We start from the raw sequence: 26,688 nt of genomic DNA, 5'->3' as shown, positions 1-26,688 counted from the left end.
TTCATCATCATCTTGGTAACAATAACTGAATAGTTGTCTTTTGAATAATACGATGTTATTATCTTTTACAGTGCAGTAGGTCATGTGGGTCATTGTTCTTTCTTATATATATGAGAAATAGCTTCTCATTAATACTAACTTCCATTCTCTTTAGAATTCATTGAATTGTTACAGGATAGAGAAAGCTATTCTGGCTTTAAATTTTGCTGGTCATGTCCTTAAAGTTGTTGCACTTGTATAGCATCAAAGTGTTTTTAGTCTTGCAGTTCCATTTGGAATGTAGTCCTCATAACTTTAAAATTTACAATGTTTCTGGTGCCGAGTTCAAGTTCTGAATACTAGATTGAATGAAATTGAACAATCATTCTCCAGTCATTTTTTCATACATTTATTTCATTGTGCATTCAGAATGACCTTCTTGCCTTAAACCTATACCCGCTTTTTGATAACCTTACGATAGAAAAAAAGATTTAAAATATCTACCCTATTGATGCCTCTCTTAATCTTAAGTATCTCTGTCAGCTCGCCCTCTTCGTCTCCTTTGCTCCTAGGAAAGCAAGGTCAGCCTATCTAATCTCTCCCCTAATTCAGCAGTTCAAGCAGCTTCTGTAGAGCCAAAAGGTGTACATCAATATTTTGGATTGAGACCCTGCATCATATCCCTTAACTGTCAGGGCCAGCCCCTAAGTATTTCTTTCAGTAATTTCCTTACCATTGATGTAAGGCTCATGGGCCAGTAGTTACCTGGCTTTTCTGGGAGTGATTCGGAAGGTGCAGGATAGATGCACCCCCAAGGTAGTACTTTCTGGAGTTTAGAAAGGGGTTGGTTGGGGGGGCGAAGAGGAGGATCTCATTGAAACCTATCAAATGTTCAAAGACCTAGATAGAGTGGATATGGAGAGCATGCTTCCTATGGTGAGGGGAGTATAGGACCAGAGGGCACAACCTCAGAATAGAGTTATTTCTTTAACCAGGGGTGGTGAATCTGTGGAATTTGTTGCTATGGGTGGTTGTGGAGGCTAGGCTATTGGGTGTATTTAAGATGTAGGTTAATAGGTTCTTTATTTGTCAGGGTGTGAAATGTGATGGGGAGAAGGCAGGAGAATGGGATTGAGGGGGAAAATGGATAGGCTGTGATGAAATGGCAGAGCAGACTTGATGGGCTGAATGGCCTAATTCTGCTTCAATATCTTATGGTACAGAATAGTTTGTGGCCACAAGTGATTAGTTTTTCTACTATGTGTGCAAGTCAATCACCTAAGTGGAAATATCTAACTTCTGTTTATAGATTCTGAAGCCTCTCTACTGTTACACAGCATGGTACTACTTTCTGCAAATTACCTCAAAAAACTTCCAGAAAAAAGCAAGTAAACAACAAATGCAAAACTAATGAGTGGCCAGCCATACACGTTTACCCAAGACATCTGTGCATTGTGTTGTCAAGGATTTCTTTTTTAGTGACAGACAAACTCTTGAATGCAAAAGCTTGTAGCTATTAACTTGCCTCCTGTGATGCACTGATTATGCTTAGAGGGAGATTCTCTCTGAGGAGGGAGCAAAGATGTATATCATTGTTTTCTCATAGTATAAATGAATTAATTTAAAAGAAGCTAATGTTTTCTGGACCAGTACTTTTTATTTTAAAGCACGAAGGTAGTTTATTGGAATACTATAACTTTTCCTGTCATTCACATAAAATGACTTTTTGCTACAGGTTTTAATCACTTTAATCCAGAGGTTGTCAAAGTAACAGTGAACTTAGTTTTGCTGTTCTTTTTGACAGCGGGACTGCATTTTCAGCCAAGGGCAGGTGCTGTTGAAAGAAACATGGATGTTCTATGCTCACAGCCATGAGTAAACATTGTCACGCCGCCTGGCTTAATATTAAGTTATATCCAGTGTTGTGTAATTCCTGCACTTGCAATATAGATAGAGCAGGCTCACCACAGAAAATACAGTCAAATCAGTTCAAATCTAAGTACTATTTTAAATGGAAATATAAGCGATAATTATTTCTAGTCAATCTGTCTAAAACTGACTATTAGTCATTAACCACTGGGATCCCTCAAACCTTTTCAGGTTTATATTCAGATTTTATTTTTTGTTTTTATTTTCCTCCTCTTCCTCCCTGCCCCGGGGTACTTGATTTGACATAGAAATGTATTAACTTTTAACATGCACTGTTCTACTTTCTTTTAGGTGTTCTATATTTTATCATTTCTTCATGTACCTTTCTATCATTATCTGTCACTTCCAGCGAGTTGCCTTGTAAAGTATCACTGATTACTATGGCAAAGGCACATGGAAGTGTAACTTAACTAAGTGGTTGATGTTATGCTCAGAAACAGCACCTCCTTCCACCTGAGTAGAATTATGGTAGGCCCAGGTCAGTGGTGAATCTGAAAGTCAGTTTATAGTGTGGATTTGTTTATTAAGAATTAGTCAAACTTACTGAAGGCTGTTCTCATTGATTGGACAATCACCCAAATGGCCCACGCCTATTTCTTCCTATCCCTTTTGCCTGCCCTTAAAGCAGTACCTTCCTCTTCTCCATTCACTGCTCATCACCGAGAACACAGTAGGTGGACGTAAGAGCATTCTCTTGCCTGGGAGCCACCCTCAACCCCAGAAACAATCAGAGTAATGACGTTAAATCAAAAATATGAATACTGTAGATGCTGAAAATCTGTAACAAAACCAGAATGACTTGTAAGACATAGGAACAGAATTAGGCCAATTGGCCCTTCAAGTCTGCTCCAACATTTCATTATACATGCTTTTATATTCTAGCCCTCTGAAAGTGAATGCTAACATTGCATTTGCCTTGCTCCACAAGGATTCCCAATTCCCTTTGCACCTATGCCCATGCACTTCCCTACAGTTTTTTTTTCATATGCCACTTCTTTGCCCAGTCTCCTCAGCTGTCTAAGTCCTTCTGCAGACTTCCTGCTTCCTCAACACTATGTGCCCCTCCACCTATCTTTGTATTGTCTTCAAACTTGGCGACACTGAATAGGCTGCACCAGGGAAAGCAGGAAACGGAATTTGTGCTTCAGTCAAGTGAAGCATGATCCATGGTTTAAACATGTTATTAGCACACTGACATTTCTTTAAGAGCTATATAATTTGTACTAATATAATAGTTTTTTTTTGGTTTGGATAATGCTTCTTAAGTGTGCAGTTCGCTGTGTAACCAAATGATTCAGGAATTCAATGTCTTAGATTGGCTAAATTGCTCACTCAGTTGGGTCGATGAAGCAAAGCAGTTCTATTTATCCTGTCTCCAAAAGGTCATCTTTAATTAAAGAAACTACCCATTTTAATATACAGCAGCTTAAAAAATCTGTAATTATCTTTTTATCCTATTATATTTGAGGTGTCAACAATATACCCATTCCTTAAAAATTATTTTAATCCTAATTTTAAATGTTCCCACAGTTTCTGGTACGCTTATTGCTGAATGTGGACTTTGATTAAATGTTATTGCACTGTTATTCAAGTGGTGAGACATTGTTCTCTGCCAGCTAAACAGTAAGATTAAGGCATGAAGTGACACTTGGATTCTGATAGTGCAAAAAGAAATGCTAGGTTTACCACATTATATACTGTACTTTGTTAAAGGAGATTTGTATCTTAAATTCAGAGCACTGACCTCTATTACAGTAGAAAATTGACCACCTTTCTGTCTTGAGGTAGGCTTCTATCTGCAAATTTTGTTACTTTACTGCATTTTGAATATTTAGAATACATTGAAATGACTGATTTATTTTCTCAAAGTTGCAATCAATGTTGTGGTGCTTTTTACCTTCACTTTCAAACTATTAGCTGAATGCTGTGCCCAGCACTGGTGCCATTGAGTCCAATAACAGTGATGATGAAAATAGTCTGAATGCCCATCCTTCAAAAAAAAAGTTCAAAGCAGTCCTTCTATATTTACTACCACAAGCTACATAATGAATTCGTGCAGAAATGGACAGCTTGATCTCTTACGAAGTTTGAGCATGAACTAACATGCTTGCTTAAGTCAGAGATTCTATAAACAGCCCTATATTGCACTGCTTTTATATTCTAGTACTGATTATTTTCTGTATTTCCTTTTGATTCTGCACTGCAAAGACATTTAAGTTTACATTTTAATCTTGTTTTACTGTTATTTATTTTTGTTAAAATGGATTCCTTAATTCAATAAGTATTTCTTATTTGTAAATATACTTTAAATGTGATTAGAATTGTCAAGGGGATATGCTTGTCAATTGAGTGCAGTTTTGGTTAATTTCAGTGTGGAGAAACTATAAAATCCATTGTATGGGAATAAAAAAAAGTGTTGCCCCTTTTTGTCATGGGAACCAAAGGTTTAAGGAGGATCTCCAAAGAGGAAGTAGTAGAGAATTTGCCAGAGTTTGGGCAAATGAATGGAGTGCAATAATTTAGAGTTTAAGGGTGGGCATTACTTATTTATTTCATGATGCACCAGTTCTTGCTATGTAACAATTTGACAGATTTCTACATTAAACTCAAACTTGTTAACCTTAATAAAAGTGCATGAGGTTTCATCTTTCTAAATGTTCTTGTTAAAATGCTCTCAACTACTGGAAGAGCTTTTGTCACCATATCTTGATATTGTTTTACAAAAGTAAAACATTTTGGATGCTGGAAAATTAAATCAGCAACTGTTAGAAATATGCTGTTCATCATACAGCTATCACGAGTTAACTTTTCATCAGAACTCAAAGTCAGTGACATGGAACAGAAATATTGTTCCTATATGGCCTGAGCTACTGCATAGTTCCAACATTAACTTTAAAAAAAATGCCTCCCAAGTGACCTGGTGTTAAATATAACCACTACTATGCCTGTGAAGTACTTTGAGATACTTTGCTATATTAATCACATTTTATAAATGCTGAACCAGTGGATGTTTGAGGTCATTTTATAGCTTCTGTGCAGATGATAAGTTTGCCTTCAAAATGTCCCTTCAACATAGCATGATGCAGCTGTTGGGGCAAGGAAAAGGTAGATCTAAAAGTTAACTGGTCAAGATTAGATTCAAATGCTGCCTGTTTATTGTAATAGAACTTACTTCCATTTTTATTTATAGCTGCTTTTAAGTCTGAATTGAACTTATAAATTTAGTTTTTCTTGGCCATTTTATGCAGCTTTTGAAACAATGTACCAGGGAGTTTCAGGAGTCATGTTTAAAGCTTACATTCACAGTTATTCAATATCTATACATCTCATTGACTGATGTTCCAGAGAGTATTTATTTATCACTGAGGCCCAGTGAAGGAGTGAAGTATATAGTAATACTAAGCTTGAGTTTTAATGTTGGGTATCCCACTTCAGTCTGCACTGCTTAACTTTGAGCACAGTTCTGATGTAGTTAGGTTAATTGATTCTGGGAAGAGACTGGAGTTTGCTCTTTAGCCCTTAGTTCACAAAGACTTAATTCCATCTTCAGTAGCACATGTTGTTTACTACTGACAAAGTGGGCATGGAAGATAGAGTGACAATTGTATTAGATTGAATTTGCCTATGCTTTCAACCAATGTGATTCAGGAACCAGCCCACAAATTATCCAAAAGGCAAATCCTACATTACTGTGCTTGTTCATTTATGGAACAGAATGTGACAATGTAATTTGCTCAGTTTATGTATTACTCCATTCTGGGTACTGTAGTAATCATTAAATACTGCTATTCATTTAAGTCACCAATCCACCAAAATGGTGAGATTGAACCCCAGTTTTGACAGGCTGTTTACTGTGCTTGTGCACTAGTTACAAATTGATGGAGTGAAAGCCCCATACTCTTCTGTTGATGACATTGTAAGTGGTTACAAAATACATGAAATGAATGCAAAAATCTCAATGTAACAGGTTTACACCAATCAGTATCATTTAATATAAATATTGCATCTTACTTCTCTGGCCTCCAGATGACCTCAAGATTTGCTTTAGAGCAATCAATGTTAACTGACCCAATAAGGCACAGCCACAGGCTCTTAAAGGGATGTACCACTTTATGCACATGTACACTTTAGCAGCAAAATAATACATCATGCCTCACAGACTAGTGTTGCAGTGTTTATAAAACACAGGTTTAGCTGCTCTACTATGAGCAACACTATGATTCAGTTGACTTTTGGTTTGAAATTCTCCATTGAGATAAAGCAGAAACTGCATTATCTTGCCTGATATTGGATAGTGAACAGAATACATTACCCCTCTGAATAATCATTTTCTACAAAGAATTATGACAGCCTGAAAAGACATTCAGTTAGAAAAACTGAGATTACATCAGATTCTAAATTCTTATATTCCTCTAGTATTTAACCAAATTATTCGATACTTTAAATGTTTTTTTGTACCATCACCAATGGCAGCTTTGATACAACTCCACTGAATTTTGGATTAATTTTGTTAGAAGTCTTTCACTGTGGCAGTTTATTTGATGACATTGTTAATATTGACAACTGTAATCTGAAACTTTAGTAGCCCCGTTTGGATTTTTAAAAAGGGATCAACCAACATGGCTTTAATGCAGAAGAGAGTTACATTTGAGCATTAGATCCAGATGACAAAAATAATTGCTTTGTGCTTATTGTCAACACAGACCACTGTTTGAAGGGACTGTTGGCATTTGGGACATAATTAGAGGAAGTCTAACACTGCATTCTTAAACATCAAGGAGTATAACTTTTCCTTTTAATGTTGACTGGCAACCTTACAATACCTCATGTTGGTATGCAGCCTTTTAACCTGACCAACTAGTAGCAGCAGTTATCTGCAATTAATCACAAGCACTGAAGTAGCTCAAATTTGGCTCTGACTGAAAACAGAGAGGAGAGATATACTATCTAAAGTTAAATGAATAAGGTCTTTATAAACAAGCCTTTCAGCAGTTTGCTTTAACAAAAATTGTAATTATTAGCCAAATGTGGGAGTATATGACATTATGCCAGGCAAGATGTCGTACTCCCTCATTGGTCCAATAAAATAATCACCCACCAAATGTTTACTGATAAGGCACAACCTTGTGGAAAGCAACCAAATCAATGCCCTTTGTTCTTCTTTATGTTACAGTTCCAAGCTTGTGGCAATCTCTCACATTCTTTTCAACTTGCTGATACCATGAATAGCTGCCTTGCTCCCCCCTCCACCACCTCCCATGCTAAGGTTTATCTCCTTCAGAGCAAACTCTTAGGGTTTTCACACATTCATCCACTAAGTGAAGGAGACAAATAATCAGCGATGAATTAATGTTTGATAATCTGCTCCCAGTTGTCGGTTGTAGAATTAATATTGGGCAGGAGAATAGGGAGATCATCCCTGCTCTTAAGAGTACTGTGCAATCTTTTACATCCACCCAAGAAGGCTGGCAGCAAACAGCACTTGCTAAAATTGCGATGCTGCATTGGTAATGACCCTCCAGAAACCCAATACATCTCAGCACTGCCTTCTGCCAGCACAATTCTCCCAGCATTTCCTCAGTGTTTCAGCACTCCTTAGCATTGTCGCTCCAATCCTGCAGCACTGTACTGGAAGTGCTGGTCTAGAGTTTGTGTTCAAGCCTCTGGAGTGGAACTTGAATCCACAACCTTCCGGTGCTGAAACAGAAGATACAAACTGTAGTAGAAGAAAACTATTGCTCGCAGAATTGAGTAGAGACCATATGGGAAGTGCCAAATAATTTCTTTTGCTTTGAGTCTCATTTAATCCAGATCCACAAATATACCATTAGCACACTACACAAACCACTCGGGGCAGAGAAAGTCCACTTTGCAAAATTGGTTCAAAGGGCCTTTATTGAAAAGAAACATTTTGCTGTGTTTGCCAGCCGCTCGACTCAATGTTGTAATTTGCGTCAAGACTACAACTTTGCGACATAACAGATGCATTGCAGTGGAAGTGGTGCAGGGATGTTTGTGCGCTTTCATGCCTATTTATGGTTTGGGGGCAAAATGTGACTCGTTTACAGTTAAGGGGTAGGGCAGAGAAGAGAAACAAGTAGGATTACAACCAACATAGAACAAATCAACATGAAGCAACTTAGACCTAACCAGTTTGCATTTGTTCACATAAATACTTCAGTTCTTGGTCACTTTAAAAGCACTGAGTATGCCCACCCTGTAAATTACAGACTTAATGTCAATTTACTTTCTCCATCAGTACAATAGTTTGTGGTCAGTCACAGAGTGACAGCTGGCATCAAAACTATTTTGAAGCAACTTAGTTCAGCAACTTTTTAAAAAGGAGAGGCAATTTCACCTCTTGGCCCTGCAGGTTTACTATAAAACATGGTGTGTAATTTGCATGTTAGTGCATTTTCTTATCTATATATAAGCAACTGGTACAATGCAGAAGGCTGCTACATAAAAACTGTCAGCAACTTGTACACTTGCTTTGCAGTAGCTTCTAATGCAGAGCACTTGAATACAGGGTAGTAATCTGAACATGATCCAATCTTCTGTGCAGCTACATTACAAAGTAGCTCTGTCTTTGCTGCCCTAACAGCACAGTGCTTGCATTTACTGTATAAAGTCCCAGTGGTGGCAGAAACACCATGTTACAAGCGGTGACACTTCCTTCACACATCCATTAAATAAAAATTGAAAACCCTCTGCAGACTCTTGCTTTCCCTCCTGCCTCACCAACTGGGGGAGTTGACCTGCAAGACCACTTTACAGCAGTTCAGGATCAGTTACTCCCCTCACGTTCCAAGTCATAGTGCACTCCAAACAGTTGGCTTTTCCCATAGTTGTGCACTGTTGAAGCAGCTGGGACCCAATGATTTGATTTGTTCTGGTCATCTCCTTGACCTCCAGGCCAAATTATTTGCCTTAATTATTTTCTCCTCCATTTGTAAGATTAATTTCCTCCTCAAGGAGGCAGCAGTGAGAAATATTCTGCTCTATGTACAGTATCTACAGATAGATTTGCAACGAACTGGTCACAAGGCCACTAACAAAGTGCAACAGTGACAACTATGGATTAAAAAAATTATCAAAGTTACTTCTCCCTCTCCCCCAGCTCCAAAAACTTAGACCACTTGCTTAAAACGGCAATAACTCCATTTGGTTTACTAATATCCTTCCAGGAGAAAATCTGCCATCGTTACTTAGTCTGATCTTTGTGACTCCAGACCTAGAGCAATATGGTTCAACTATTAACTGCCCTCTGCAGTGGCAAGACACTCCCTTTCAACCGCACTTAACATAGGCATTAAATGCTGGCCTTGCTTTGAATAAGCAGCATCCATTACGCGCCTGTTCTTACATCTTAGTGAATTCCCAATGCAGATCATTTTCCTTTTTGAGCACTATATATTAGTATCAAGCACTTCCAAACTTAGAGTTAAATGCAGGATTAACATTGCTCGGACAGTATCTTTACAACACTGTTTAATTTCAGCCACAGAACAACTGTGTCTAATGTGATAATATTCCATTTTCACAGTGGCTAAACTTATTGCCTTCAGATGAGTTTGGCCAGTCAGGGTAATTTTTCATCCATCTGTCTTGTTCCCTCAATGTAATGCAGGCAGCGAGGAATCCATTCTTATTCTGACTGAGCAAATTGTGAGCCACATTTAGCTGCACTCCTTTTACACTCTAACCCTCGCAAACATGGCATCTGTTCAGCTTCAATCACAATCATATATTCATACTTTTTTAAAAATAAAATTGATCCCAGTATTATATACACAGTGTTTAAAACAGGATTTCTCATGCACTCAGCTTTTTCAAACAATTCCTTATAAATAAACCAATCAGTGCTAGTAGCTAGTCAGTATGTAGTGTTTAAACAAAAAAATTACATTTTTATACTTAATTCACAAGACTCAAATATATTTAAATAAACTCCCCACATATTAGTCTGGCATTAACCAGAGTGCTTTTCAAAAAAAAAGGTATCAAGCCAACGGTAGCTTTAACTCCACACAGGTGGTTGACTGCCCCAGTTATTTCAAACAAACAATTCAGTTTCAGTTGAATATTATTTGAGGCAGATGCCAGATTTGGGAATTGTATGAAAGAGTCAGTAATTTCAAAAGCAAAGATCGACAGCCAGTCGGGGTGACAAGCCCACCCTTCTATGTAATTCTTTAATCAACAGAAGATTCAGTCCATCAAAGTGTGCAGTAGTGGTCTTTAGGAGTGCAGCTTCATGCTACACATCTGAAATTGGACTAAATTTGATCAAAGTAACATTGCACACAGCCCTGGAAATGGTAGGGAAGTGATGAGATCCTCTCCTTGACATCTTGCAGGGTCATGGTCAGAGCTGTGTGCCAAGCCTTCTCCAGACCCTTGCTGCCACACTGTAATGGTGCTGAACTCAGAGCATTTGGCTCTTTGTGAAGGTTGGACTCAGTGCGAGCACACTGCAGCTTCAGAGCTAAGCGGGGAGGCTGATGGCATGTGGAACTGTGCAGTGGCAGAGGTCCAACTGTGACCCTGTGTAACAGCAGTGATTAGGCACAAGGAAAGAATGCCGAGTATGTCAGACTGTTCATACAGTCCTCAAGGGCCCAAAGAGCATTCTGAGCAGAGGTCAGGGAGGAGAGGAAGTTCATTTTTTATTAAATGGAACTGGATCTATTTAAAAGAGATGAGAGCAAACTTGAAACAGCACACTGATTTAAGTAAAGATATTTGAATAGCTCTGTAAAATTAATGTAGAACAGGTATGGACAATCTAGATTCTTTCTTTTCTCTGCGATAAGCCCAGTGGCTTAGAATAAGTACCATGCTGAGATAATAAGATGAAAAGAGAACACAGACTGACAGCCACTCATTCAGACAGAAGTGGATACTTCATTACTTTCAGTGGACAAATCGAATGACCAGAAAACAAAAAAAAGTATACATTAATTTTTTTTTTTAAATGGTGCCTTTCAGATGCAAAATGCAACTAGATTTGAGCACAGCCTTTCATAGTTTCAGATCACCATCTTGCTCCTTGCAGTGTGCTTTCAATTCTATGACCTGAATGACTAAATCAAGCTGTTACACACAGTACAAGAGGATGCATCCAAGTTGCAATTTACAGGCTTTACTACTGGAGTGGATTTTAAAATTTAGATTTGTAATGTGACCAGGGTTGAAAAAAATGTAAAGAATTCTCAGGGTCAGGTAATCATGAACACCCATGACAATTCAAGGATTTATGGTTATCCTGATACAAAGATGTCATTTGTAGGTAAATGTCAATTGAGCACCTCTATTCCATTCTGGATTACCAGCAGGTACACAAAGACTGCCGTCGCCAAATTGTCATTAGAATAAGATAAAGACCATCCCCATCAAATTGTCCTTGTTTGGGGCTGGTATGAGGACTTCTCCCACCAGCCTATCTGCATTAGGACCAGGTTCATCAGGACTTCCTTAGCAAATCTAGGCAATGTGAACAGAAGAGATGGTTGTTGACTTCAGGAGGGCACAGAGCAACCACTCCCCACTGAACATCGACGGCTCCTCAGTAGAAATCATTAAAAGCACCAAATTTCTTGGCGTTCACCTGGCGGAGAATCTCACCTGGTTCCTCAACACCAGCTCCATAGCAAAGAAAGCCCAGCAGTGTCTCTACTTTCTGCGAAGTCTGAAGAAAGTCCATCGCCCACCCCCCATCCTCATCACATTCAACAGGGGTTGTATTGAGAATATCCTGAGCAGCTGCATCACTGCCTGGTTCGGAAATTGCACCATCACGGATCGCAAGACCCTGCAGCGGATTGTGAGGTCAGCTGAGAAGATCATCGGGGTCTCTCTTCCCGCCATCATGGACATTTACACTACACGCTGCATCCACAAAGCAAACAGCATTATGAAGGACCCCACGCACAAACTCTTCTCCCTCCTGCCATCTGGGGAAAAGCACTGTAGCATTCGGGCTCTCACGACCAGACTATGCAAGTTTCTTCTCCCAAGCTATCAGACTCCTCAATACCCAGAGCCTGGACTGACGTCTTACTGCCCTATTGTCTTGTTTATTATTTATTGTAATGCCTGCACTGTTTTGTGTGCTTTATGCAGTCCTGGGTAGGTCTGTCGTGTAGTGTAGCTTTTTGTTTCTACGTAGTTCAGTCTAGTTTTTGCACTGTTTCATATAACACCATGGTCCTGAAAAACATTGTCTCATTTTTACTGTGTACTGTGCCAGCAGTTATGGTCAAAGTGACAATAAAAAGTGAATTGACTTGAAATCTAGATCCAAATTTCAATATATTTCCTTCACACAGGGTTAGGGCCAGATAAAGCAACTTTCCTCCCTCCTTCTATGCCATCCTGGGTAGAGGCAGACTTCCAAAAACCACTGGCAATGCTCTGTAGAACAGGGAGCTCTATTTAAATTCAGGAACTGATAAGTGAAAAGTTGGCAGATGGGAAGCCAAAGTGAGAGTTAAGGTGAGGGGAAAGTATTGCAGAGTGCCTGGACACCAGGGCTGGGATCACTGCTTTTAATTCACAGCAACCAGGTGGAGATCACATACTTGAAGTGCTTTGAATGGCTGATAATGGCACATATCCTAAAGTTCATGCCTGCCACATTGGACACTCATCAATATGCTTACCGACACAACTGTTCTACGACAGATGCCACAGCATCTATCATTCACATGGCCTTGACACCCTGACATGCCATTTTCTGGATTTCAGTACGGCATTCAACACTATTGTCCCACAGACCTCAGTGAACAAACACTTTACTCCTCGGTCTAAATACACCACTGTGCAATTGGGTGTTGAACTTCCTAACAAACAGTCAGGATGCAGAACTGCTCGTCCCTCCCTATCATCCTCTATACGGGTGCCCCCCAAGGATGCATGCTAAGCCCATTGTGGTACACTCTGCTCACTCATGACTGCAGGGCCAAACGCATCGTTAAATTCACTGATGATGACAGTGGTGGGGCTCATCACCAACGATGATGAGGTAATCTCCAGAGAGGAGGTGGAAGAGCTCAAGACCTGATGTCAAGCAAATAACCTCTTCCTTACTGTCAATAAGACAAAGGAGATGGTTATCAAATTCAAGAGAACTCGCGTCACTTTACATTGGCAGCACAGCAGTGGAAACTACAAACAGTTTCAAACTTCTGAGAGTGTACATCACACACAACCTCTCAGTCACAGAACACATTCTACACAGAAAGCAGAGGCATTGGTGACCTTTCCTGACTGAGCAGGCTGAAGAGAGCCGGACTTTCCACATCTATACTCATCATTCTACAGGTGCACAGTGGAGTGCACCCTAACAAGCTGCATCACTGCATGGTATGGAAACTGCACTGCGGCAGACAGGAAGCCTCTACAACGGGTCATCAAAACTGCCCAACTCATCACCGGCACCAGCCTACCTACCATCAAGGACATATATACAGAAAGGTGCTGGTAAAGGGCCAGTAACATCATGGAGGATCCCACACACCTTGCTCGTGGACTGTTCGTCCCACTACCATCAGGAAGGAGTCTACATAGCAACCATGCCAGAACCACCACTCAAAAACAGTTACTTTTCCCCAACACCTCCACCCACCAACTCCACCACTACATTATTTCCCATCAGTCACCTTATGGACATACAATCAATGTATATAAGCTATCATGTATTTATATTTATGGTGTTTTTTTTAATTATTGTATTCTTTGCCTGTGTTTCTTTTTTGGTGCTGTATCAGATCTGGAGTAACAATTATTTTGTTCTCCTTACACTTGTGTACAGGAGATGACATTCAACAATCTTGTATCTGGAAAACAGGTACCTGGGCACTGAGGCACATGTGCAAAAGGAGAGTATGCTTGCACTTGTTACCCACTCACCCTTCTAGTTAAAATAAAACTAACCCCTTCTTCCCACTTGCCAATATTGCATTAGCATTATGAAACATGGCTACACATATACACACACACAACTTTCCTCTTAATGAAGGACAGACAAAGCAACAAGAGGATAAGTAAATAATCACTTCAGCTGGTATCTGAACTTGATCTAACAATACAGTGTGGTCTGGTTACAAGTTACTGGCAACTTGCAAAGACTTCCACTTCCTCCCCTCTCCCACCTAGAACGGGGAGAGTAGGTACAAGGAAATGCTACCATCTGCAGGTTCCCTTCAAGGTTGCACACCATCCTGACTTGGAAATATGTCACGACCCCTTAATTTCTGGGTCTTAATCCTACAATTTCACTAGTCTTCAGGACTGCAGCAGCTCAAGGCAATTCAACCCTACCTTCTCAAAAGTAATTGGGGATGGGCAACACTTGTCAAAAAACCAAATCAGTTTCAGAATTAACATCACCAGCATATGTCATGAAATTTGTTAACTAAGAAAACAAATGTGTGTATATGCAATTAATGAAATTGAATCCTGATAAAAACAGGAAAAGTAACTACAGGTGAAGTTGAGAGATCTTATGGTATTTAAAGCCCTGATGTGCAATACAAACTAAACAACAAAAACAGGTTTGCAAGCAAGAAATGAAAAGGCACCACAGACAAGAAGCTGTTTCATCCTCAACAAGATCACCTCCCAAGACCTGCGAAGCAGCAAATTCACAGTGTCCCAAACCTCTTCCCTCCATGCACTGACTTGCTAGACTATAGAAGGCTGCTCTTGCACAGCATTAATCTCAGCCTCTCTTCATGGAGGGAATCAGGTTACATTGTTGAAACATTACCTGCTTAGTCACTCATCTCCTCTTCAATAAGAGTGTTGTTTTTGGAAGGGAATGGTGAGGGTTTAAGAAATTTCTGGTGCAAAAGGCAGAGAACAGAGAAAGCATTATACCCAACAGCTACTGTACAAGATAAGAATGCTACAGCTATTATGGAGTTGTTACATGTAAATACATATCATGACTAACACACGCAACACTCAAGGTCAGGTGATATGATATTTTCTTCAAGAAAAGGAAAGATTGGGAGTCAATTTTCTTCTCTTCCATTGCACCATTCACAGGGTTCCACCAACACCAGGGCAGCCTAGGGATTCTGAGACACAACCAAGCTGCAAATCTCACCCTGGATTCCCCCTCACTGTGGAAAACAATGGGCCCCCTTCACACATAGAACACTCTTCCCCACCCTAACACCATGACATTACATTGCTGTGCACACAATCATCCTCCCAAACAGAAACCGCAAAATGATCATTGCAGGTTTTAATTTTAGGTTAAAAGGGTATGAAGAGATAAGCTATTCTGAAAAGACTGAGAGACAGACTCTCAACACAGAGCATTGTGTTGATGAATAGCCAAGCCCAGCACTGGTCTGCCATTGGCACACATTTACAAATGACCACATTGTGCAGAGACAAGTTTAAGCATCAAGCTACAACCAAAGTGGTCTCCATGGCTGCACAGGGCCAAAGGTGGATTAGGTTTTTGTATGTGTATACACAAGTTGTGAACTGTTCAGGGAAATGGGCAAATACATTTCCCTTAACTGGTAGAATCAGAAATGGCAGGAGAAATGCAATTGCAATTTTTTCATAAATACCATCCACTCACCAAGAGGACATTTTAAAGTACTTTGCAGATCCTGATTTGGGTTTCACAAAGCAGATTTAAGAGTGTGAATCCAGCACTAGAGTGTGCATATTTCTAGATTCTGTGCCAATGAAAGTTTAAACAAAATTCAAAAGGGGGGCACTATCTCCATGTAATAGAGTGTTCAAACAAAATAAAAGCATCCTTCAAATACACACTGTTCAAACACTGCATTACTTGGGTGAATTTTGATATCAGCAGCCGTCCCTTTCAAAAGAAAGTTATCAAATACTTTCTCAGTCAATGCCTCTTAATCAGCATGCAACAGGGCAACAAGGAACCATTGGGTAGAATGGTGACATTTAAGGTGACAGGTACAAGAACCAACTTCTGTACAATCCAACATAGTGCAGCCAACATGCAGGTGACTGTACTCAGGATCTTTTAAGCATACAGTTTACAATTAAAAGCTTGGCTATGCTCATTTTAGAAACCCCCAATTTGGTCCCTATATTTTGAACTGCCTCTTTTTGCCTTAGACAGTATTCCATTCAAGACTACATATTCTCTTTGGGGAAATTATCGAACAAAATTGCTCTAATCTACTGGGGAGCCAAGAGCAATGGTGGCTCTGTCAGAGGAATACCAGATAACTCACTGATGCTGGAAAAGGCTTGAAATTAAAAGCAAAATTAATTTGAAGCATTCGTTCCACAGGCGCAAACCACTACTCAGAAGTGTGTGTGCGTGACCAAGGGGATAAAGAAATGTTTCTTTAAAAAAAAGGGACCAAATTTTGCCCACTCTAATTCACAATTTCAAAACCATGCTGCTGCAGTCTACATTCATCTTCTACCTCCATTTTTACGGGTAATCAGAAAGAGGAGAGTCTTTGTTGGAATCCAGATTGAATAAATCCTCCGCCTTTTCTTTTAAAAAAAACCCTAACTTCGATCTTCCACTGTTTTTATTTTTTTGTGTTTTACTAAAAAAACCTAAATAAATAAACATTTAAATCAGCAAAAAGCTACAGGCAATTGTGCAAACTGGCTACAGAAACTGATTACAGAGTTACTGGGTTCAGTGCCGGGGTTTCCCCTGGGGTCTTCAGACCTACAGACTGGCAAAACATGCCCTGCACAGTTGGCTCAGATGCACAAAGCTCACCCTCAGAAGCCCTGAGACAGCCATCTTGAAAGTTTGAATGTAATTGGGGCTGCTGCTTAGTATTTTCTGTGTGAACATTGCTACTGCCATTTATTAACACAGTGCAGTCTTCTATTGAGGGATATTGAATGTTATGGCAATTGGAGGTCCCTGTGTTTTGAGAAAAGTGCTCTGTGACAGGCACACAAGATGCCAAGGAGCTACCGGCAGCAGCAACCAAATTTTCTACAGTGGCTTCCTTTGGGTAACTTGATTCTACAGGTGCTTGCACATATTCAGCCTCTCTATCGCTGCAGTTCACATCTACAGCACAGCTTGGGTCTATTTGGTAATACAACACTGTGGAGTTTCTTAAATATGTCTGTTCCTCAGGCTTCGAGTTATCCTGAACAGCACTGTCAGAAAAGCACAACACAGGAGAAACAGGAGTCACTTCTGCTTGGATCACAACTGGTGTTGCTAGGCCTTGGCATGTTTCATTGGCACTAGCTACTGCATCTCCTAATATACATACTTCTAGGCTTTCTACAGTGGTATCCATGGTTACACTAGAACTGGTTAAGTCAGCCTCTTCTTCCTTTTTCCTGTCCATCTCCTCAGCAGACTGTAAGTGCATCACAGCGGTCTCATTCTCCAAGTCGTAATTTTCCGCAGCAAATTCCTGGTAGTCCTGTGTTTCCATGTGGCTGTCGCTGGGGGAATGGGAGACAGACAGTGACAGCTGCTGCTGTTGCAGGTCCTGCTGCTTGTTCTCCAGTTCCAGCTTCATGATGGTGTGCAAGTAATGAGTCCGGACGCGGATGGGGTTAAACTCTATCCGGCCAGCTGTGTTGGCGCAGCCATCTTTAGAGCAGCCACAGGGAAAAGACATCCTGTCCACCTTAAGGACAAGAGAGTGGTGTTACTATAGTTCAGAAGAACAAATGCAATTCATTAAAGATTGGCAACATCACACCACATGACATACAGTGGGAGTATAATTAGGCCATTCAGCCCATTGAGTCTGCACCACCATTCGATCATGGCTGATTTATTTTTCCTCTCAGCCTCATTCTCCTGCCTATTTCCCATAACCATTGCTGCCCTTACTAATTAACCCTTCAAGGTGGGGGGCAGCTCAGTCTTCTGCATCACTCATTTGAGTCAGCTGGATCTCAGTTGGCAGCAACCTCATCTGAGCCTATAGATGGTAGGTTCAAATCTTACATGGGTATTCAGGCTGAAATATCCAACGCAGTGCTGAGAAAGTGGCCATACCATCTGAGGTGCCGCCCTTCAACCAAAACCCTGTTATTCCTGAGGGAGAGATTTAAAAAAATTGCACAACACTATTCCAAAAGGACCTGGAAGTCAACATAACAGACACTACTTGGCTACTACTGCCTTCCTGTTTGTGGGAACCAGCTTTGTACTCATGATGGGCTGCCAGTTTTCCTACAACTGCAACCATACTTAAGAAATTCATCAGTAATGAAGCGATTTGGGACATCCTGAAAGGTGCTAAAGAAATACAGGCCCCTCAATCTCCATGGAATTTGGTGAGCTTATATTCAGGGGCATTTATTTAACATTGAAACATTACCAGCAACATTGACCATCACTGAGACAAGGCAGCTCAGAAGTTGCTTAGCAACAAAATTAAACCTAGAGACATTGAGCAATCCATTCCCCACCTCTCCTAACCACCAAATTCCGGCGGTTACAATTGGGTCCAGACACTTAATCGAGGATGACATCCTCGAAGCAGGAAGTCTCTCTTACTGGCATAAGAAGTTTGTGGGTCCCCTCAAACTCTATCATTTCTAAGCAGTTATTTGGATCAGTGTCACAAATGGAAGATCAGGGCTAATTCCAGGTGCCCATGTATAGGCTACCACTGACACCGCTCTGTCTCCAATCTGCAAAAAGCACAATTCATTGTTTGGGGACAATCTCTACAGTCAATTATGAACAAAACCTTACAGTATTACAACCCACATTGTTGTGCTGATCTTTTAATCTGCTCAATCTAACCCTTCCCTCCCTCAGAGCCTTCCACTTTTCTTTCATCCATGTGCCTAGCTAAGGGTCTCTTAAATGTCACTAATGTATATGCCTCTATCACCACTTCATGTTTAAAAAAAACAGCTACTTTATTCTTCTTTCCAAACACCTTAAAATTAATCTCCCCTCATATTAGCTATTTCTGCCCTGGGTATAAAGATCTCCAGCTTTATTTTTGCCCCTCTTATCTTATACACCTCTATCAAGTAGCTTCTTATCCTCCTTTGTTGCTCAACCTTTCCTCATAAGATGCTTTCTAATACAAGCGGCACCCTGGATGGAAAACATCTCCTCTGCACCCTTTCCAAAGCTTCCACATCCTTCCTATAATGAAGCAACTAGAAATGAACACTATTCTCCAAGTGTGGTCCAACCAGTTTTGAGCTGCAAGATTACCTCAGAGAGAGCTCTTGAACTCAGTTCCCTGACCAATGAAGGCCAATACACCATGCACCTTGTTAACTATCCTATAACCTTCTACGGCAACTATGAATATGTGCCTCAAGATCTCGCTGGTCCTCCACACTGCTAAGAATCTTGCCATTAACCTTGTATTCTGTCTTTAAGTTTGACCTTCCAAAGTATATAACTTCATACTTTCCCATACTGGAACTCTATCTGCCACTTCTCAGCCAAGATCTTTTGGCATGGCTTGCCCTTCAAGAAAGAATAATGGTACCGTCATGAAGAGCCGGATAGGTTTGTGCTCAAGGTCCTGCTTTGAAAGCAAGTCTTGTATGAAGATTAAGTTAGGGTGAGCACTTCCTCCCACCTCACCCACTTTCATCCACGATTAAGTCAAAGTAGTGACACTGCCCAGATTTGCAACACCTACATGGTTGCTATAACTGGTTCTAACATTTAAACAGCAAAAAAAAACATCTGTTCACGGACTTATTATAACATGATGAATTATAAATCAAGCTAACTGCCAACCCTCTAGCAAGCTACAGCTCATTTATCTGGTATCTACACGGGACCAAAAGTACCCTTCTGTGCCGGGGTGGGGGGTGGAGAGTGCCGGGTGGGGGGGGGGGGGAGAGAAAGGAGTGAGCGGGGGTGGGGGAGAGTTAAATGTCTCATGTCAAAGACTTGAGAATAACAGGATAGCTGGGGGTGCTTTATTAAACAAAATACGCTACAGAGATGCAAGCAGCAATCTGTGTGGATTCCCTTCCATGAATAAAAGTAGGTTGAGAGGCGACCTAATTGAGTTTTTTTTAAAACAATGGACAATTTTAAGAAAAGATACAAAAAGAACATAGCTCATCATGGAAACTATTTAAAGACTGGTGAGAATGTGAACATGCTCTAGAGTGATTGAAGTGTATTTAACAAGCATATGAAGGAGAAGGAACAGAGGGTCACACTGATGAATGACATGGGAACAGAATGCCAGCTGTGAAATTGTTGTTCATTCCAGACTTAACCACCCCTCATCTTTGTAGTCTGCCTACTGGTTTAAGACTCTCCAATCTCTCATTTGTCTAAACTCCAATGAGTTTAGGCCAATCTTACTCACTTTCTCCTCGAGTAATCCTCCATCCGAGGGACCAATCCAGTGCATTTACACTGCTCTGACTCCAAGGCAATTATGTCCTTCCTTTAGATACAGACTGCAGTGTGGTCTCAAAGTCCCGTGCAACCTCAGCAAACTTCCTTACTTCTCTGGACCCATTCCCTCTTGCAATAAAGGTGAATGCACTACTGGCCTCCTTAACTCTCTCTCTGCACTTGCATGTTTACTTCTAGCATCTCATGAACCAGCATAGCCATCAGCTGAGGCAAAGGCATCGGCTCACTCAGCATGTCAATCAAGCCTTATGACACACACTTATTCTGGGTTCACGGGGGGGGATCAATGACCTGGACTATGTAAAGGCCAAATTATTCACTGGCAGCAAGTGTCAAGGCCAGAGTAGTAGTTAGCCTAACACTTTACAACAGCAGCAATCGGAGTTCAATTCCCACCACTATCCGAGAGGAGCTTGTACATTCTCCCCGACCATGTGGGTTTCCTCTGGGATCTCCGATTTCCTCCCACATTCCATAGACATACGGGTCAGGGTTAGTAAGTTGTGTGCATGCTATGTTGGCTCCAGAAGCATGGTGACACTTGTGTGCAGCCCCCAGCGCATATTCGGACTGTGTTGGTTGTTGATGCAAAACGACGCATTTCACTATATGTTTCGATGTACATGTGACAAATAAAGTTAATCTTCATCTCTTCTTGATAGTCAGGTTTCCACTGGCTGCAATGGACACTTGTGGCCTCTCGGGATCTCCTGAAGAGGAGAGAATTCAAAATTAGAATTGCTGCAAAGGAGGCCAGAATTAGTGATGTCACATTTCCCTCTGGCGAGAATGTCTGGAACCAGTGACTATATTATGATAAGTGGCTGTCCATTTAGCTTTGAGAGGAGAAATCCCTTTCAGAAATCTTTGGAATTCTCTCCCCCACTGTATGTTTTGCCACTGAGCACATGCAAGGTGGGGCTGATTGGACACCTAGAATTAAGCAATCCAGCAGGGAAGTGGACAATGTTGAGGATCAGCCAGATTGTATCAAGTCATGAATCAGTCTTGCAGGCTTTGCCCTGCTTTGATTTTATGTTCTTAACTCCAGAGAAGCCAAGTTCCATGGCAGAAACACAATACAAGGAAAGACTATAAGCATTAGTACTACCAAAGGGATTTTTATCCTGCTGGTGGTAAGGTGAACATGGATGTTAAACAACATGCATCAACCAACACCATCCCACCTACCCAATTCGGGTTTTATTTTAAATCTGCAATGTATTTGCTTGGAATTTATAATTCACTCCCATAGTATCAAGTATGTAAAAAAAAAATCACAAAAAATGTTTGCATAAAAAAGCCAACTTGCTTTCCTGGAGTTGTATAAAAGTCATTCCTTTTGGGCAGAAACTTTGACCTTACCTGGCATTTGATTCCCGCTTTGCTACAGGGACACACCTCTGGATCACAGTAAAACCTACAGTCACACCCGCATTCCTCCCTGGATGAGCGAATGGCCCGTAGCTCGTGCTTTTCCTCCGTGTCAATCCTGTTGACGCCCGATGCACGTAACAAAGCTCTTCGCCTTTTTGTGGGTAGTGGTTGTAAAAAGAAATAGTCATCTACCTCAATACTGTCCACATCAATGTCATCATCGGAAACGTCATCTATGGTGAGCACATTGGCCTCCTCTGACTCAACCGTACCATTCTTGGTCAGCTGTTGGGGAGAAGATTAGAGTGGTTTAAGTCTGGGTATCTGTAGTGCAAGTACCAAGTCCTATGCAAGAATTTTTAAGTTGTGAGCCAGCCAGATAGCCCCTGATCCTGCTGTGCCATTTACTGAGATCACAGGTAACCCTCTAGTTGGCTGCACACAATCTCCCAATTTCCTGTCCAACGGATCCGTCAGTTTCAGCCCCGAATGTACTTAATAAATGAGCCCCCATACCCCTGAGTGGGAGTAAATAAGAGGTTCGTAACCTATTGAATGAAGGAGTTTCTCACCGTAGTCTTAAATGGGTGGTCTTTCAATCCTGAACCCTGGTTTTCGACTCTTCAGTATGGCACCACATGGCATCATTTCACCATGCCTTGCATGTCACTTCTTTCTGCCAGCTGTGGCAGGCAACATCCCAGGAGGCTTTGTCACACAACCCTCGCCTGTAATTGCCCTACCCACACACTGATTGGTTGCTTAACATGCCTGCTCTGTCGCGCCTTCACAATTAAAGAGTCAGACTCATTAGCCAACATGGAGAACATTTCTGACTGATTTTATGAGAATGGTTTTAATTTGTTTTAAATATATATGGCTAAGTTTTTCCTCTGGGTTATTCTGAAGACAAATCTTTACTTCTGGAGAGTCCAGAATAATCCTGGAAGGCTCCCCCCACCCCAACCTGTGGACTGCCTAGTGAATTTATAATGCATGTTGTTATGGTCAATCTACTGTAAGTGCCCAAAGCAACCATGGTGTTTCAGTACTGTGTTCTCAATCACAGGACCCTAATTTGAAAGCTCCTCCCAATTACAGAACCATTTTCAAGGAGGCTGTTTTGACATTTCGTATGGGCTGCTGGACAGATCTTCTGTCTTTGATACAAGGACAAAAAAAACAACAAACAGTGGCTGCAGAGTGATCTCCATGCACAATGCTGTCCATCCACCATTTTTGTATCGTCACTTGATAAGGGGAAGGGGAAGGCGGGAGGAGGATTAATCGACATCACTTAGTGCTCCCAGGATGCCCACGCTGCTCCGGGAGGTACCTGTGCAAATCATTCGAAGCCTGCAATTACCTCCTCCTCACAACAGCCCCCAAGATTTCCTTTGTTTAGCGTAGAAAGCAGGAATGCAAGACAAGGTTACAGTGTTTATTACAAAATACTTATTTTTTAAAAACTCAAAGGAAAAAAAGGACACAAAGGTCATAAAAGTAGTTTATTGATAATCTGCATAGAATGCTGAATCATTTTAAAGATAAATCCAGTGAAAATTCGCATGAACTTTGTCAGGCTGGTAAAGTTGTCTCTGTTTTGCCATCATCAGCCTAATCACTAAATAGGGTCACGGTCTGCAGGAAGAAAACCAATAGAGAAAGAATTATTCAAACAATGATGCAATGCTGTAACCTTCGACTAAAGATTATCCCATTTTAGTGGATGTCCCAGTTTCAACAAGCAATTTGTATTGTAGCAACCATTAAGCTCAGTCACCCAAGATGGGCTTCTCAAGCCAGTTAAAATATTGCAATGCTCGGAGCATGGGCTGTTTGCAGTCTTGCATGTGAGGCTAAGGGGTGGGGTGGAGGGATCTGTGACACAAATTATGCTAGTAAGTAAAAAGGGAGCAACCACTGTGAAGCAACATTACAAGGAAATGGAGGGCAGACCATGCCCAGTTGTACTGAATTGACATGCACAAACATTTGGCCAATAATGAACTGGCGGTCTGCAGTGAATTAGGTGCAAGTAGCAAGAGCTTGTGCTGAATATAACAGAAACCTTTACTGTTTATTCCATTTGTTTGGGTCTTCATCATGGAGAGACCATAGTGACAGTGCAAACCATTTCTCACAGCCAGTTGATTTCCATCATGTGGTAATCTATAATTATCTCTTCCATCATCACTCAGATCATGAATTGAGCAGTTAGAGTTTTTTTTTAAATAAAGGCAGTTAAACTTACACAGTCCCAACTGAATAGGTCCTGTTTCCACTGCAGATAGGGCCAGGGCAGGGGAGGGGTGTGAACCTGTTGTTTAAGAATTTTTAAAAATTGGGACCTCTCCTCTTGCTTACTTTAAAATTACCCAATTCCAGATGCTTCATTTGAGGCCCATTCCTCAGACCAACATCATGAGCCATTGCCCCTTGGCCCAACGTATTGCCTCCCCCCTATTTACTGCCAACTTATTGAGATTTATCACTTCAATAAAACAGGACATCTCCTGAATTCACAACTTAATTTTGGGCTTCATTTATCCTTCAGTATTGTAGCATCACTGGCATGGCTAGCATTTAATTATACTTGAGAAGGTGGCGGTGAGCTGTCACCACAAACCACTGCTGTCCTTCTGGTGCATCTGCCCCAGCAGCACCATTGGGAAGGAAGTTTCAGGACTCTGACCCCCTGACAAAGGAGGACATAAGGACGTTTCTCAGTCTGGATGGTATGCAACTTGGGGTGGGGGGGGGGGGTGTGTGGAGAATTGGTGCCGTACCACGTCACCTCTGCCTTTGACCTAGGGGATGTTAGCATGGTTTTGTGCTGGCAAGGTCCTGCATCACAAATTTGAGAGTTTTGTCTTGTTGAGGGCAGACATGGTGGGTTGAATGGCCTGTTCCTATACTGTACTGTTCTATGGGCTCATGATCCCAAGCACTTGGGAGTAGAGGTGCTGTCTAAGTAGCCTAGGTCAGTAACTGCAATGAATTTTGCAGATGGTACACACTGCAAAATTGTGCACCAGCAGTGGAGGGAACCAAAATTTAGGATGGTGGAAGGGGTACCAGACCAATAGGCTGCTGCTTTCTGGCTCAGGCCCAATGTTCTGTTTGGGATGTGCTTGAAGCCAGCATGTCCCAAATTACACACATTCCAAATGTAGCTTCATCAGTGAACTATCCCAATTACTTTAGCAACTAAATGTCCTTGGGATTTACCCCAAGAACACACTTGATACCAGACTGCGCATTTAAAAAACAAAGTGGAACCTGGGCATGTTTTGATGGACATTTTTGGCTTACAAAATTTATCAGAAACATTCATAATGAAACCCATAGTAACAAGAACTGATCCATTTCTCAGGATTCTGGTGATTCAAGACTGGCTTGAATATCCTCTGAGACAACAATAACAGCAAGTGGGCTGTGAAACTATAGGTATTCTTTCATGGTTTCCAGAGAAAAAATAAAATTGTTGACATGGTATTTGGGAAAAAATACAAATACCAAAGCCATAACATATGTCTGCATAGAAGATACTGGTTTCTAATGCAGCTGGGTACATTTTGCACTTGTTTCTACAACACACATAGCCTTTGGGAGCTTTGATGTGCATTTGTGGAATCTTATTGAAAGCTATTATGATCTTATAACCAGAATCATTTTGCTCCACACCCATAAATGAAAATCTATTTCAGTTATAGATTTCCTTGTATTTCACCTATACAAGGTCACCTACAAAAATGCAAGTTTTTAAAATTATAAAAACACACAGATGCGCTGAAGATCTGAGCTCCACAAATCAAGGCTGTAGCAGTGGACCAAAACGTACACACTAATGTCCAAATGCTAGCCACACTCTGCATTCAAGTGCTAGAAGATTAACTAAGGAAGAAAGTTGAATTTAGGATACTGAAAGTAACTTTGAGCTCCTTTCACACGCTTTTTAATCAATACAGTTGCTCTTTCTAAGTGGAAGAACAGTGACACTTCACATCAAACTATACCCCCATAAACCAACTACAGCACTTGCTCAAACTGAACTGTCGCTCTTATTCCTCCCTCAGGTGTATCACTGTTTTCTCGTGTGGGGGTGTCCAATGAGGAACAATGAACAGGTTGGGTCTATGATTACTGGAATTTATAGGAATGAAGTGATCTTATTGAAACACATAGGATTCTTTACAGGGTGGACACTGAGAAGATGTTTCCTTAGGGAGGCACAATAAGGGGTCATCCATTTAAGACAGATGAGGAATTCTTTGTATGGAGGGCTGTGAATCATTGCAATTCTCTCCTTCAGTCACTGAATTTATTCAAACTGAAACAGACAGTTTTTGGACCTTCAGACTATCAAGGAAAGTGGTGCCGAGGCCTAGATCAAATCAGCCATGATCTTAATGGTGGGGCAGGTTTGAGGGACAGTATGGCCTAGGCCTACTCCCATTTCTTATGTCACTTCTCATTTAAAACTGGCTGTCTTCCTTTTTGATCATCCCAGCATGCTGCTGCCAGTTTTACCTTGGATCTTGCCCATCCCTTTTCTACAAGATATTAAACCAAGGAACCTATTTCCTTATCCCTCGGATTTACACAAAAAGATTCTCATGACTACTATACCAAAGAAAACCCAGAGGTTGCTTCCCTTAGCTTTCTCCTATTGTGGGAATGGAGAGAAATTACCAGAACAGAGTCACTCATTCCTGGTGGCAAACTATGAATGGACAAAAGCATCAACCCTTCTCAAAAGGCTGTGCAAACATTCAAAAACTCTCAGTAATCCTGTCAGACACAAGATTGCACTGCCCGATGAAGGGCTTCTCATTTAAACAGTTATTTTAAAAAAAGACACAATAAGCACACACCAATAAGGCAGCGTGCAAACTATGCCACTGCAAAGTGACAATGTGTTAAAACACCCTGCTGCTCCAATTATCAAAGTAATCAACCCAGGTGATCACCACCATGTTCCATCTCCTGCATGCAATTGTAACACTTTGTTCCGTACACACAGCAACTCCATT

At 41.0% G+C, this 26,688-nt stretch overlaps 2 protein-coding genes across 10 annotated transcripts in view; one reads left to right on the top strand and one right to left on the bottom strand.

Annotated features, from left to right (window-relative positions):
• The window catches only part of letmd1 (LETM1 domain containing 1), a 28,802-nt gene extending 24,279 nt beyond the window's left edge, over positions 1 to 4,523 (top strand). The window contains exon 9 of one of the 2 annotated variants that reach the window (XM_059955852.1): positions 1,289 to 4,523. In XM_059955852.1, the coding sequence (XP_059811835.1) occupies positions 1,289 to 1,371 (83 nt within the window). In that variant the 3' untranslated portion in view covers positions 1,372 to 4,523. The remainder of the gene's footprint in view (positions 1 to 1,288) is intronic. The other variant, XM_059955853.1, reaches the window with a different exon arrangement.
• A 116-nt stretch (positions 4,524 to 4,639) lies between these two features.
• The window catches only part of LOC132384604 (cysteine/serine-rich nuclear protein 2-like), a 95,516-nt gene continuing 73,467 nt past the window's right edge, over positions 4,640 to 26,688 (bottom strand). For 7 of the 8 annotated variants that reach the window (XM_059955845.1, XM_059955847.1, XM_059955848.1 and 4 more), the window contains 2 exons: positions 21,641 to 21,937; positions 4,640 to 17,537 (listed from right to left, as the gene is read on the bottom strand). In XM_059955845.1, the coding sequence (XP_059811828.1) occupies positions 16,554 to 17,537; positions 21,641 to 21,937 (1,281 nt within the window). In that variant the 3' untranslated portion in view covers positions 4,640 to 16,553. The remainder of the gene's footprint in view (positions 17,538 to 21,640; positions 21,938 to 26,688) is intronic. The other variant, XM_059955851.1, reaches the window with a different exon arrangement.

Source organism: Hypanus sabinus, chromosome X1, assembly GCF_030144855.1.
Source record: "Hypanus sabinus isolate sHypSab1 chromosome X1, sHypSab1.hap1, whole genome shotgun sequence".
NCBI classification, from domain to species: domain Eukaryota; kingdom Metazoa; phylum Chordata; class Chondrichthyes; order Myliobatiformes; family Dasyatidae; genus Hypanus; species Hypanus sabinus.
Note: the sequence above shows the minus strand (reverse complement) of the source record. Positions and strands in the feature narration are given on the sequence as shown.